At 39.9% G+C, this 15,326-nt stretch overlaps 1 protein-coding gene across 1 annotated transcript in view; it reads right to left on the reverse strand.

The window, feature by feature from the left end:
• REPS2 (RALBP1 associated Eps domain containing 2) overlaps positions 1 to 15,326 on the reverse strand; it is a 75,993-nt gene that overhangs the window by 17,937 nt on the left and 42,730 nt on the right. The window contains exons 14-16 of the mRNA XM_079972682.1: positions 14,232 to 14,368; positions 2,908 to 2,969; positions 1,822 to 1,899 (exon numbers count right to left, since the gene is read on the reverse strand). Of these exons, the coding sequence (XP_079828808.1) occupies positions 1,822 to 1,899; positions 2,908 to 2,969; positions 14,232 to 14,368 (277 nt within the window). The remainder of the gene's footprint in view (positions 1 to 1,821; positions 1,900 to 2,907; positions 2,970 to 14,231; positions 14,369 to 15,326) is intronic.

The following is a 15,326-nucleotide window of genomic DNA, read 5'->3' on the forward strand; positions in this document are numbered from 1 at the left end:
GATAAATGGTTCATGTTGCGCAGAGATGCCACTTTCCTTGTCACTTTACTCTTGCCTGTCTTCTTCTTTGTTACCTAGGATTGCCCAATCAGTCTGAGGTGGGAAACTTGTGGTTGTTGTAACGGTGGTGACTCAGCAAATCTCTCTCTTACCTTGGAGTATTCCTTCTGTCCGGCCTCAGCCTCAACCTAATTGCCTTCTGTCTCAGGTGCCCTTTTGCCTCAGGCAGTCAAGTCTTTGACTATGTTGCCCCAAGAAGCCATTGGGGTTTGAGGCTGCTCCATACTTTTGCTCAGGTTTGTTTGACTTTGTGGTGCCTTAACAGGAGTGGATTGCCCTAGCTAGATCTCTTCCTTTGTCTCCTCTTCCCCATTCCCCTGCCTCTTTTCCATGTTTGTTGTTTTCTTCACGTTAGGAAGGAACCTCAAAGAGCGAAACCAGTGTAATGTTCTCCAGGTTTCTCTACAGAGCAGTGGTTCTCAAACTTTTTTCTCTGGGCCACACTTTCAGAATAAAAATATGCTCATGCCAGACCAATCTTTTATTGATAAGAAATACATTGGAAAACAAAAACAAACAACTCCTAAAAGTGCTTGTTATATAAGCTGTTGGTGCATGAAGGTGAATTTGGGTAGCCTGTGCATAATCTTGCAATAATTAACCATCTTGCCATTCTGTAACATTTATACTTGGCACTTCAAGCTACAAAACCATTTTACATATTGACCACCATTATGAACATTATATCTATATACATAAACAAACCAACTTATCTGAACCCAAATTGGGACTCAGTGGTTCTTGGTATTTCCCCACAAGTAATCGAACTGAAGAGAGGTACAGCGCAATGGCCCCCATGCTGTGCAACAAGCATCAGATTAAAGATCTCAAATATCATGCCTATATGGTTGCATGAGTTAACGCATTAATAAAATGCAAATAAGGACGCTTGTAAAATTGGTAGCAGCTGATTCATCCATTACAGATTGGCCCTGATATGTGCAAATAATTGCTCATTCAACTGTTCTATTTGTGTGAGCAATCGGCTGCCCAAGAAGCATGTGGGCATGGAGGATGCCAACAGAACCCTTTGATAGCAGGAAAGCTGCCACACAGGATGGTGTCCCAAATCTCTAGCATAACCCACATTTCTCTCAGCCACCTAATCTAAATTTGGAGTCTTTGAAAGAAAATGCTGCTCAACTACTGCATTCATATAAAAAGAGTGTGGTAATTCTTTGTAACCAAGTGATTGGAAGGAAAATATTTATTTATTTTGCACTGGTCTAGAAAACTAGTTACACACATACACATACCCCAATCACATAAAATTACATAATGCCAAGATTCTGCTTCTCTTTGAATCTTTTCCATCACCCCACTCCTCTGAAAACAAATCTCTTTCACTTCTAGTTATGTATGTTCTTTTCAGCCAAGGGCCCCATTAAGTAATGTAACCCATATGCTTCTAACAACTCCAGTTGCTCTACTTGAGCAACAGCAAAGTTAAATTACAATCTCCAACTAGTATGTATAATATTTTGACCACTTTAAGGCAGGTTTTTATTGCAAGACATATAAGGTGAGAGAAAGGAATGGTGCTTAACCACAGCCAAAATACCAGGATTATGTTTGTAATTTTTTTTGTAAAAAAAGATTGCATTATTTGATACAGAATGTTAATCTCTCCCAAACTGCAAGTGTATAGGGAATAAGTGTTTAACAGGCAACAGTGCTTATATTTTTTTAAAGGAGGAATCTTACCGTTGTTAGCCCAATTCGTACCCAAATCAATTCTACGCTTACAATTTAAAGGTGTACCTGTTCTTGAAGCCTGAAGTCTATGTAGCTTGATTTGAGTTGAGCATTTGTTTCAGCATTTGTGCCAGGATGAGAAACCTGCAGCACAGGACAAACTTTTAGTTGTGATATATTAGGTGGCAAGAATGTCCAGAATAATATTAATTAATTAGAGAAAATCTAGCCAACTCCACATCATATGATCCCAGGGTGGTTTATGACACAATAAAAAAAGTAAAACACTAGAATGAATCCAATTTGCCACAACTTATAAAAACAGGCAAAAATACAACATATCCTTAAGCATCATGGTCACCTCACTTGTGAGTGATGGAATTCTGAATGCAGTTTTAAGGCAGAAAATGGAGCTAAAATGATAAAACTAGAGAACTAGAACTTGCAGATCAAAAATCTACTCCGCAAAGTGAACAACTTGTACTACATTATATCACATTCAAAAGAACCTGCACAAGTTTATCACTGAGTTGATCTAAATCCCAAACTCCATACACACTACAAAACAAAATCCGGGTCAAGTAAGCCAAGAAGCTACTCTGAAGCCTGCTGTGATGCCATGTCTGCTTTCTGCAGGGATCAGCTGAGCTACTACTTGGTTGTGCAGGTGATCCAACAGGCTTGATATTACCATCTATCATTTGACAGGGGATAACTCCAAGCCTGCTTTCTGGAGGAACAGGCTGTATGACTGAATTCTTTGGCTGCACAGCTGATTCCTGAAGAAAGCAGGTACCGAGTTGCCACCTACTTGGGTGGTGACTCAAAGCCCACTGTCGTTTCCTATGCCCTGCTTCCCAACAAGCTAGCTCTGACACTGACTGCAAGCCTCTCATGCATAATTGGGGATGTACTTTAAGGCTCCTGGTTATTCACTGGCAGCTGTGTCTCTACCTGCCTCACACCTGGCATCATGTATGATGTCAGTGTGCAGCAGGCGGGATGGTTTGGGGGAAATGGTCCCAAGGCCCAAATTGAGACCTGTGCCAGGAAACATTGCTCTTTGCCTTTCTGGAGACTCTGCCAATGGCCACTGCTCCTTTTAAAGACAACACTAAGCCCAATATTCTCATGCTGAAATTTTATACGTACCTGTGTTACAAAAGGCCGAGGAGGTAGAGCAGGTGGTGGCGGTGGTAGCCAACCCGCCCGAACTGCAGAAACAAAAACACAAAACAGAAGGAGATAAACAAATGAATGAACGCAAGCTAGAACTAAACAAATCTATTAGCACTATTTGATTTTCTAAAAACTCAGATCAATTTAAGAAAACACACTTCAAGTGAACCTATCACCACTATCTTCTATGACCTCACAGAGACATCTCTATTCAGAATAAACATGACAAATACCGTCAATGCCGATGCAATTAACAAATTTCAGTGAAAAATACAGAGCTCGGTACATGAGAGTTAAACTCCCCTTGAGTTTTCTGTTCTTTGTCACAAACACTCTTGCCTTTAAAAAGTGAAGCAATATTCTAACATGGACATTAGAGAGCATTCAAAATAAAATGTGATGATGTGAAAAAGTGGAGTTGTACAGAAAACATCTGTGCATGGAATTAGATGTTCTGGCACTTGGATGAGCTAGTTGTAGCTTTTAAATATTTTTGGCAGAAGCTGAAGAGGGAAGAGACCAAACAAGTCAGTTTAGGGCTTTATGGTAACATAATATAATTCAGTCTTCTACTCTGAGCCAGAAATCTGAGATGCTAACACCCATGATGGGACCATCTATTATACTTCCCAATCTGGCTTCAGTTAAATCCATAAACCTTTAGAGGCCAGAACTGCAGAGAAGACGAGGCTTTGTGAAGCAATTATAATGACACATAGATTATACGTACACATGAAGCACGACTGAAGAATCTCTTGATAGTTAACCTTCTAGCAACCCCTTATAACTGCTGATCCTTTTTAGCAAACACAATTTGAAAAGATACTTAGCAACCTCTTTTGTGTTTGTTATTTGGACATTTAAAATTCTAGCACTAAAGTCACACCACGAGAATGCTACATAGATAAATGTATCCTAAGCTATGTATCTTATTGCACATGCATTTTTTTAAGTATACCAAATCTTAACCATGTTCTCATTTTTAAACTTATTTGGGCAGGAATATTTATAAAGCATATGGGAATAATAGAGACTTATGCATTTTAAGATTTATAGGAAAATAGTGAATGCTGGCCAAGGGTATGTGTAACAAACAAAGAAAGGGAATAAATGGGAATATTGAAGTCTGTTAATGTCTGGTGACATGCTGAAACCCAAACACCAAGGTAGTGAGCTATTAGAATTCAGGTAACGTTAACCATACAACCCACAAACACATCTGTAGGATGAAAAAAAGTCAAACTGCAGTCATCAAATGTAAGAAAAAACATGTATTATGTTAATGATATTTTCCCTTCCCCATTTAGCCAGTTTTTATTTTAATTTATCTAAAATATTTATATCTCACTTTTCCACATGTGTGTTTAAGGCCACTCATGTTTTTGGAGTGAAAAATCATATGAATGTTCAAACCAAAGGTTATGGCGAGAAATGTGTTCTCTGCTTAACATTACGGAAAAGAACAGTCCAGCTGGATCAGGCCAAATGCCCATCCAGTCCAACATCCTTTTCTCACAGCTTGATACCTATGAAAAGCCTGCACACAGGCTTCAATTAATGTATATATAGGAATCATTTTTCTGTTTAGCATTCCCATGACATTACCTTAATACTAGAATTTTAAATGTTGAAACAACAAACACTAGAATTTAAATGTTGCAACAGCAAATGCTAGAATTTTAAATGTTGAAACAACAAACACAAAAGGTTACTCAGTTCTGAAAGAGACTTCAGAATGGCATCATTCATTCATTTCATATACCACCCTCTGTCTGTAGATCTCAAGGCAGTTCACAGCATAAAAATACAAGATAAAAACACAAAATGCATAATAAAAACAAAACAAGCCAATAACCCCCTCCTCCTCCCACAAACACAATTAAAAGTATGTAAGATGTTAGTCAACCAAAAAGGCCTGGTTGAAGAGGAAGATTTTCACGTGGCACCTAAAGGTGTATCATGAAGGTGCAGATGAACTGCCAGGCAAACTCAATACTTGTTCAAGCTCAAGGGTATCACATCGGCCAGTTTTAAGTACAGTGGCACCTCCAGTTACAAATGCCTCAGGTTACAAACGCTTCAGGTTACAAACTCCTCTAACTTGTAAGAGTTACCTTGAGTTGAGAACTTTGCCCCAGGATGAGAATGGAAATTGTGTGCTGCCAGCGCAGCAGCAGCAAGAGGCCCCATTAGCGAAAGCACACCTCTAGTTAAGAACAGTTTCAGGTTAAGAACATACCTCCAGAACGAATTCAATTTGTAACTAGAGGTACCACTGTACATAAAACATTTAACTTGTTTCTGCAGAACATCAACCTAGGTACAACTTAGAATTTTCCAAGTGCACTACGAGGCAACCTTAGACGTCTCCAGTTAAAATAAACTCAGTCACTGATTCTTAGGGAATGGTCAGTGAGGTTTAGATTTCAACATTTGCAACTTTGTGCTACAAAGTTTGGATTGCTTTTCATATGAAAAGAGGCATTTTTGTAGCATTTCCAGCTTGAGAGACCGACATAACCATGCAATTAGCAATTGGATGGATAGCTTCTTAATAGTAAATAACTTGCTTACTTATCCCAATGAAAGTATCAAATGTGACTGCCCTAATTCAGGGTTTCTTGTATAAGATTTTTAAATTAAACTGATGGCTATGCAAGAAAGTAGATTTGCCCCTGAATTTCACTTCTGTGTTTCTTGTATCCCTTAAAGTGCATCCTTAGACCCCTACTAAATAGTTCCTCCCCCCCCCCCCCCCGGGTTGCAAGGGTTGTACATATTTGGGAATGACTGTTTTCACATTTTAATCTTTCCTCTATAGGAAAGCCTTTCCGATAATTCTTCACACTATTATCCAATTACTCCTGATACCAATTCCCCAGCGATAAAACCATTTTCTTACACATCACCACCCTTCTCTGCTGGAAAACCTTATTCCCACCCTTCTCTACACGCAGGTGGAACTGACAGCCACTAAGGAAAGCCTTTTAAATTTCAAGGCCAGCCTGATGTCGGTGGTGATGTTTATTTCTTTCAAAAGGTTGTGTGTGTGTTCCTCCTCATGCATGCTGAGGATTCCACAGATTAGTACTTTTATTAATACTTGTTTTATCTTTTGATGCTGCCTTTCATTTTGTATTGTGCATATTTTACAATTGTCAGTTGCTTTGAGATATTTTCTGCAGAAAGTGGAGGATAAATACAATAAATAATAATGCAGGGTACAGGACAGCAGCCCCTCCACAGGGACTCCTCTCCAGAGGATATCTGCCAGATATCTGCACAGGCCTAGCCCAGGTGCATGTTGCCAGGACAGAAGTGTGTGACCCTAATCATCATGTGAACCTTCTTCATGTATGTAATGTATGAAAAAGGGTCTTATATGCATCAGATATTCATTACAGACACCATGGGAAAACAGGCGTGATCAGCCTTCTCTTTGTAGCACCTTTGTATTTAATTTGTCAACTGGGAAAATTATTTGTTTATTAAATTTGTATCCCACCCTTTCTCCCAAAGGAGCCCAGGGTGGCAAACACAAAAGTGATAAAACAACAAATAAAAATAAAGAACAATTTAAGGACATATATAAAGCACTTAAAAAACGTGCAGCCACCAATCACATAACAGGGCACAATGATCAGAGCTGTGGAGAATGTCAGAAGAGCTCAGTAGGGGAAGCAGCATCACTATGGTCTCCTCTTACTTTATCACAGAAACAAAATTGTATTGGGTATACATATAGTTGTGGGTTATACCTGTATTTGGCTGGTGATTGGGAAGAAATGGGTGTGCTAAGAAAAAAAATCCAGCATATATTGTGCACATAGCTGGAGGTGAAAGGTAACTCTTTAAACAGCAACATAGAAACCCTGCCAATCTTGAATTAGCCAATCCCCAAATTCTTCTAGGTTGCATAAAGAGTGGAGTGGCAGAATATTTGATTAAAATAATAAAACTGGGTTCTAGTCCTGGAAAAGTTGGAGGCTACAGCATATGCAACCTGGGTATATATTGCAGTCATATCATGTTATCCTTACAGCTAGACAAAAAGTCAAAGGATGTATCACACATCAGATATCTCTTACACAGAGTTTCCAGAGTAGACTTGAGTCCATGGAAATGTAAGTAATAATGATATGGGTTAGTCTTTAGGTGACACAAGATTATTTGTTGCAAAACAGACATTCCTGTGCTGGAATTCACAAAGCCCATGTGTAGAGGAACATTTGGTCCTCCAGATGTTGCTGAACTACAACTCCCATCATCCCTGGCCATTATCCCACAGTTGCTGGGACTGATGGGAGTAATCACGAGTGTGTGTTAAGTCTGTGTTCATAAAATGTATATAGGTCAGGAAGTTCCCCAGATCTTCCTAGTGTGCATATATAGACTGAAAGTGAAGCAACATCACAAATGAATCCATCATGTTGCAATCTAAAAACAGGTTTCATAATCAGTCCTGCATTCTTTCAGTGAAGGTGCTCTGAAATGCATTTAGCAGCACCTAAATGAGAAACTAGTTACTTTGAACTATGTGTTGCCAATAATCCATAGTTTTTCTTTATATCTTGAATTCAATTTCTTCTGAAAACTCCATTTTTGACCACAACAGGATTACAAAAAATCTTTATTTGCTGTCCTTTTATTAAACTTGCTGTAAAGCCACTGCAAATATTTATTGTGTGTTCATGTCCTGACCCTTAACACTGCCATCTGTGGGGTCAGGTAAATCCCCAAGGAGAAATAGCAAATTGTATTAAAAGGAATTAATAAACTGGGGCTTCTTCCAAGCAAGGGTTTCATGTGCCGTATCTTTTCAGCACCGCCAAAGGTACAGAATGCAGTTCATTTCAGAACATTAAGTTGTTTCTCTCACAACAGGATATATATATATATATATATATATATATATATATATATATATGTGCTACATCTTGTTCAGCTTAGGAAAATATGCTGTATCTGGGCATTCAGCATTCTAGGCAAGCAAAATGCTCAGACCAGGCATGTTTGACCCAGTTTCCTGCTTTTTTTTAATCCTAAAATTCTAACTTAAGCTATTCATGAAATATTCATAAAATCCTGCTGTTTCAGAATATCTCTGACCTGTTTGAAAGTAGTATGCTTATGTGAGCACTATTCCCAGGCACAATCCAGAGTTCTTAGAACAGAGCATCAGCAAAAATCTCTTCCGAAGCAGGACAGCAGTGTGTGTGTGTGTGTGTGTGTGTATGAGTCAGAGAGAAAGAAAGCAAATATGCACATGCATGTGAATGTATTTCTATATATTATAATATATATGCAGTAGACAAGCAAGTATAGTGGCATGCTAGATTTGTCACTGTTGGGTTCTGCTTGTTAGAGACAGTAATGGCATGTGTGCATGCATTTAGGAACTGAACTCATTCTCAACTGAATAAAATATGAAAGTCAAACTCTAAAAATATTCAGAACAGAGGCTATGGCTTTCAATTTTTATGCAAATGAAAATACATCCCAAACAATGCAGATTGTACATTTTGTTTTATGGAGAAACTACTGTATTAGAGGAAGGGACGCAGGTGGCGCTGTGGGTAAAAGCCTCAGCGCCTAGGACTTGCCAATCGAAAGGTCGGCGGTTCGAATCCCCGCGGCGGGGTGCGCTCCTGTTGCTCGGTCCCAGCGCCTGCCAACCTAGCAGTTTGAAAGCACCCTCGGGTGCAAGTAGATAAATAGGGACCGCTTACTAGCGGGAAGGTAAACGGCGTTCCGTGTGCTGCGCTGGCTTGCCAGATGCAGCTTGTCACGCTGGCCACGTGATCCGGAAGTGTCTGCGGACAGCGCTGGCCCCCGGCCTCTTAAGCGAGATGGGCGCGCAACCCTAGAGTCTGTCAAGACTGGCCCGTACGGGCAGGGGTACCTTTACCTTTACTGTATTAGAACTCTTGCTTATTTATGCTCACTTGGGGCCACTTCCATGTGGATATCAAAGACGGGTATGTAATCCAGCGGCTTAAGTTCCACAAAAAAGATGTAATAAGCATAACAGACATTTCTGTTTCTATGAGAAGTGCCATGGAAGTAGGTGGACATCTTGAAGCATGCTAAATTTCTGGAAATGCTTGCTACATTTTTATGTAACTTTAGGGCTCTGTAGTCTAAGTGTAGTTAGCAATAAAAATTCCACAGTGCAGTATATAATCATCTTAAGTCCAAAGTGCTTTATATAAAGAACAGGAGGGGGAGAAGGGTCAAAAATGGAAAGAGCAATGGCGCAACACACCTGCAGCTGGTGCTAGAAAGTACTGATTCATAATTTCTATAAACAAGTTAAGATCTTCCTTTGATCTTACATAAATGCACACACTTAGAAACAATTCAGTTCAGCACTACACACAGAGAGAAGAGAGCACATCACAGCACATCCTGCCAATATAATCTAAACCCCATGGCCTTCATATCAAGATTGTGGAAAATAGATATTCAACAACAACCCAGAAATTGAGTCTGTTTTTTAAAATTATTATTTTTTGCATTGGGGGCTGTGAAGATCTCCAGGGGATTCCCTTAAAGGGACATGACTTCCCCTTTAATAAGTTCCCAATGCAACTCTACAGGGCAACTCAGTAGTACAGCCCATGACAGGGAGCCGCTGTTATCACCAAGGCCTAATGAAGAGCTCTTGGAGCTCATGGGCTTCAATAGCCCTGAGAGGATAAAGGCTGGCTTGCTGGAGAAGGAAAGAGAGAGCCAGAGACCCAAGGAATCTCCATCTCTTGGCTTCTTCCCCTGGCAGCAGGGAGGTACAGGGGGCACTGATAAGAGGCTTCCCTTACCACTCCAAGCTGGGGAGAGGATACTGTGAGACTGGGATACTGTGTGACCTTAGAATGCCCTAAGAAAATGCCAGCATAACTGCTGGAGCTACCATTGTTCAAATATAATAATAATAATAATAATAATAATAATAATAATAATAGTAATAATAATTTATTATTTATACCCAACAAAAGATTAAAAATACATTAAAACATCAGTCATTTAAAACTTCCCTAAACAGGGCTGCCTTCAGATGTTCTTCTAAAAGTCAGATAGTTGTTTATTTCTCAACATCTGCTGGGAGGGCGTTCCACAGGGCGAGTGTCACTACCGAGAAGGCCCTCTGCCTGCTTCCCTGTAACTTCGCTTCTCGCAGTGAGGGAACCGCCAGAAGGCCCTCGGCGCTGGACCTCAATGTCCGGGCTGAATGATGGGGGCCGCGACTGTTTAGGGCTTTAAAGGTCAGCACCAACATTTTGAATTGTGCTCAGAAATGTACGGGGAGACATTGTAAGAAAGCCAAAGAGTATTGGGAGATGATATACTCAGAATTAAAAAAGATGTTAAGGGGCTCGTTTCCCAAGAAACCAGAGATGTTCTTATTGAGTATAGTAGAGGGGGAAATACCCAAGAAAGTACTTAGTCTTTTCCTTTATGTAATAACAGCAGTGAGAATAATTTATGCCCCAAAGTGGAAGGACAAAAATAGATTGGAAGAACAAGCTAATAGGATACGCAGAGCTAGCAATGTTGACTGAAAAGATAATAAATCAGGATGAGTCCAATATAAAAGAAGCGTGGGAATACTTTTGGGAATATTTAAAGAAATATAACAATCAGATAAACTTCCAAGTGGGATTAGATATATGAGCAGCAGTTAAAAATAAGCAGAAGATGGGTGGCAATTAAGGAGATGCAGCTTAACAGGGACTAAATAAGACCCCACAGAGGGATGTGTGTGGAAGTCAAGTGTGTGGAATGTAAGATTAACGATGGCAATTGTATAATTGATGTACTAAGATATGTAAAATACATACCGTATCTTTCCGTCTATAAGATATCCCCCATGTATAAGACGCCCCTATTTTGGGGGACTCAGATTAAGAAAATGGGAGGAGATGTATAAGACGCTCCCTAATTTTTGACTTTTTTAAAGGGGAAAGACCTAGTCTTATACACAGAAAAATATGGTAATTATTAGTATTTTTTTTTAAAAAAAGCTTGCATTTCCCTGTCTTGTTTTCAATGGTGGCTCACATTTGAGCATATTCCTCCATGGACCAAGAAGCATTCAATGTGTCACTCCTTCAGGGGCTCTGCTAGGAAAGGGGCTATTAGATGAATATTAAAACCCAATATCTGCATGGAAACTTCCTGCAACGACCTTGGATTCTCGTGTTTATTATTTAATCTACACTTCTAGTACGTGAAATTACAAACTCCTTAATACTTGTTTAAATCAGGTCAATTTGAAAGGACACAATCTTTGTTAAAATTCCAGTATGCCAAGATTATCACTGAGGTACCCTTTCAATTTTGAATTACCCCTTCTGATTGGGAAAAAACTGGTAAGGCAAAATATTTTGCTTCTCTTTCATCAATGCCAGTCTATAAGTAAGTATTCTACTGTTTAAAGCTCTGCTTTACTATTTTCTTCAAGCATCCAGCTCCAAATACATAGTTTGTGACTGTGTTAAAAATTAATTACCTAGCTCCAGATTCTGAAGCAGGAGTGTACGGCTCTACTCATTTACTCAGGACTTGTACAAGTTCTTCAGGGGGAAAGGTGCCCTTTCATCCACAGCCTGCTGTCATAAAGCAACTTGAATAGAATAGTGCATTTAACATGAATAGGAATTCATGATTTACAGGTGGAACCTTTGTATGACTTTTCCCTGTAATTACAGAAGGCTAAGGAGAAACCCCAGATGCCTACTCAGTTCCTATTTCACATGCATTTGTGGGTTTTCTGAATAATACAACCCTAAATGCAGAGCTATATGACAGAAGACTACATGGCAATGTGTATAGGATCTAAATGCTCTGATTCTGCTTATATTTTACACAACCCATTTAATTTATGTGGCTTCATCACAGTTTGATGAAGACTTAAATTATACTAAGCATGCATAGCTGGCAGAAGATTGTACCAGTATCTTAAATTTAAGCAATACCTTAAGTGTTCTGTGGGTGGGCTTTGTTGGTTTTTATCCAGCCATATAAAACTTGAAAGACTAGTCTGAGTTGCCACCTTTCTTAATTTAATGTACTGATCAGACTATTAAACACAGCATGATTAAAAGGAACACAGCATAGGAAATGCAGCATGAGGCAAATTGCTGGCACACACCAGCTCTTCTGTTAAGGAATTAAGCAGCCATTTGCACAGTCTGTAGCAGAAGGAGCAGTACAAAGCTGGCCAGGTGGAAGAAGTCCTGGAACCAGAAATGTTCAGTATGCAAAGCAGAGACACAGAAGGCAGCATGATGAATTGTTGAGAGATGCTTTTTTGGGTCACTGCATCATAATGAAAACATATCACAGTGCTGCGGTCTCCACTATTACCAAAGATAGTTGGATGTGTATGCATCTATAAAATTATATATGCAAACATATAAATACACACACCAAACCTTTTGGATCATTTAGTCCAACCCCCTGAAATGAAGGAATTGTTCACCCAACATGGGGCTCAAACCCACAACCCTGAGAGTCTCATGCTCTACTGGCTGAGTTATCCCTTAGGCAATATTTGTATGTATGTATAAGAAGAGACATACATTTAATAAATTAATAAATAAATCTCCATCAATGGATAGTAAGCAAACAATGAAAAAGAACCCCTCCGAAACAAAAATTGTATGATTGGTTTTTCAGATGATTACAAATGGACAAAATCTCCATACGATGGAGGCACAGATTTTTTTCCTAGCCAAAGTCACCACCAACTTTGCAAAATGATGGCACTGCTGAGGTGAGAGCAAGCTTAAAGACATAAATGATGACAGTTTTGCCAGGCATCTAAAGTGGCAGCTTTGGCTTCACCTGAAGTTTGACAGTCATTTGAAAAAATGTTTAATTTAAAAAACCCAAGCAGCTGCCATGTGCTGTTTTCCAAGAGGAATATGCAAATAGCTAAGTAGTAATATATTAAACTTGGTCCATAAGCTACAGAATTTGCTTTATTTTTAACATAAAACTATCCTATTAGTTTTGAACCAAAGGAAGAGTCCCTCTTACTCATGAGCTTTAAACTGTGCTAACATGCAGTTGCGTTTTCTTAAGCCATATCTGGCATTGCACAACTGTCATATATAGTATTGCAGCCTATCAATTATCTGATAAATATATGCAAAAACCTAGGGTGTATCAAACACCAGTAAGACCATAATATTTGGCTAGCATGCTGCATATAATCCAGGAGGAGGAAATTTGACAAACTTGTCTGTTTACTAGAAGTTCTCTGGAAGCACTGGACATTTCAGAGCAAGGTTATATGCAGGAATGCACTGTTCAACCAGTAAACATGAAGGGCTAAAGACTGGTTCACCAATGCAAGTACATGGCTTCATTTCCCATTTTTTGTAAACTGCTTTGAGGGTTTTTACAATCAAGCAGTTTATAACTTTTATAAACTTTTATATATCCATCCCTGACAGATGACTCCTCACCTGAGAAGAATCTGCCTTAGGGTGATTTAGAGCCCACAGAAGCTCAGGAATGGCTCACAACAACAGTCAAGGAAGAAAAAGGGGGGCCTTTGGGTGAGACTGGCAGGCATACCACCCCCCAGAAAGGAAGCTCAGCTTCTGAAGCAGAGACAGAACCATCCCTGAAATCCTGGGAATGATGGCACCTCAAGAGGCAGACCAAGACCCGCACAGTCAAGTAGAATGCTTGAGTGCAGAAGAAGACTCCTCGTAAGCTGTGACTTAGGACTCCTCCTTATGAGAAGGATTCTCTGCTGATCTGCTACTGGAACTACATCTTGCTACTAGCACTGGGTCTTGTATCTGATCCTTGGCCTTGGCTTACCTGCACCTTGGAATGCCCCTCGACTTGCCTCTTGCCTGAGCCCTTGTTGGAACCTCTGATTGCCTGGAATTGGACTTTGGGCTGCCTGTTGCTGCTGTCTATGCCCACAACAGCCTTGGTTGTTTGGAAGATCCCCTGGGACACGACTGGGCAGGACACATTTCCTCATGACTCCCGGAAGAAGAGTAAGTCCAGCAACTCAACTGAGAGGCACTTTCAACTCGCACTGACAGTGAGTGAAAAGGAAGTTCTATCTGTGCCGACCCATTGAATATTCAAATTGTCATGTGATGTTGCAACATCAAGAAATGAAGGTGCATACGTGAAGCAGCTGTAAGTGCCTGTGCAAATAACTGGGAAATTGTTTGGCATGTAACTACTACAGTTGCCTTTAAAGCCTATTGCAGTATTAACAACCATTAACCAGCAGAGGCCGTATATAAAGGGTTGCGAAACTTTACCTTGTGTGTTTTGCTGGAACATCCTATTGAGATCTAAGGAGGATGCTCTGGAATGTGATTTCTGTGGCCTTGGTGGAGGAGTTGGTGGTTCTCCCCCCTTTTTCATCGCATCTTCTATAGATGTGCTTGAATAAGATCTTGGGTAAAAAAGACAAGATTAAAAGGGGAAAGCTACTGGGGTTTTTATGCCTACTGCAAAGGTTGTAAAAAGCAAACACTGGAAGAATGTATTCATTAAATATGACATACCCCCTGACTTTATGTTTAGGGACGGTGCTTTACAGCCACATGGTGGAGCCAGCTTGAGTCCACTCCACAATAATATTTAATGTGAACTGTGTGTTTCATACAGACAGAATTCTGATTCGTATTAAGCATTATTGTGGTGTTAGTGGAAAGGATGTAATTACCTACCATGTGAAACTTCTCTACCATATGAGGATTGTAACACCTCCGTCAAACACACATAAGTCATAGTACTGTGCCAGGATGTTCTTTGGGTAGAACTAGGATAAACTGCCTCATAGTTATCTGATGACTTGGCTCCTCGCCTTTAGCTATTATCGGCAGCAATCACACTTAAATGCACTTTATTTAAGGATAATATATGGTAAACCTATATATGGATGGAAATGTGTACATAAAACATCGGAAACAGGTCATTCCAGGGATTACATACTGAAGGCTTTTGAATATGGTACAGGCAGGTGTACACAACACATATAGTGTGTGCAATTCTTTATAGTAGGGAGTCTTACGTATAACTGACATTCTAAATACTGTGGCTTTTAGAGATGGGTAGTTTTTGAAAACTCCTTAGTTGTATATATTACATTGCGAGACCAAGGCATGGAATGCTGCAGAGCTAGACTTTTTTGTTTTTAACCTAAGGGCCACATTCCCTCATGAACAAACTTCTGGGGCCTTAATCCTAGGCTGGGCCAGACGCAAAAAGTGAGGAGCAACTGTTGTGACTCTTACCTTTGTACAACAGGCCCATGCAAGGGGGTAGGGGAGCAACTGGGTACCCTTGCCCTGGGCCTTGGAGGCCAAAGCAAAAAAATTAGGGACAGGCTGGGGGTTTTGTTTGAGTTT

The sequence above is a fragment of the Podarcis cretensis genome (assembly GCF_951804945.1).
Source record: "Podarcis cretensis genome assembly, chromosome: 4".
NCBI lineage: Eukaryota > Metazoa > Chordata > Lepidosauria > Squamata > Lacertidae > Podarcis > Podarcis cretensis.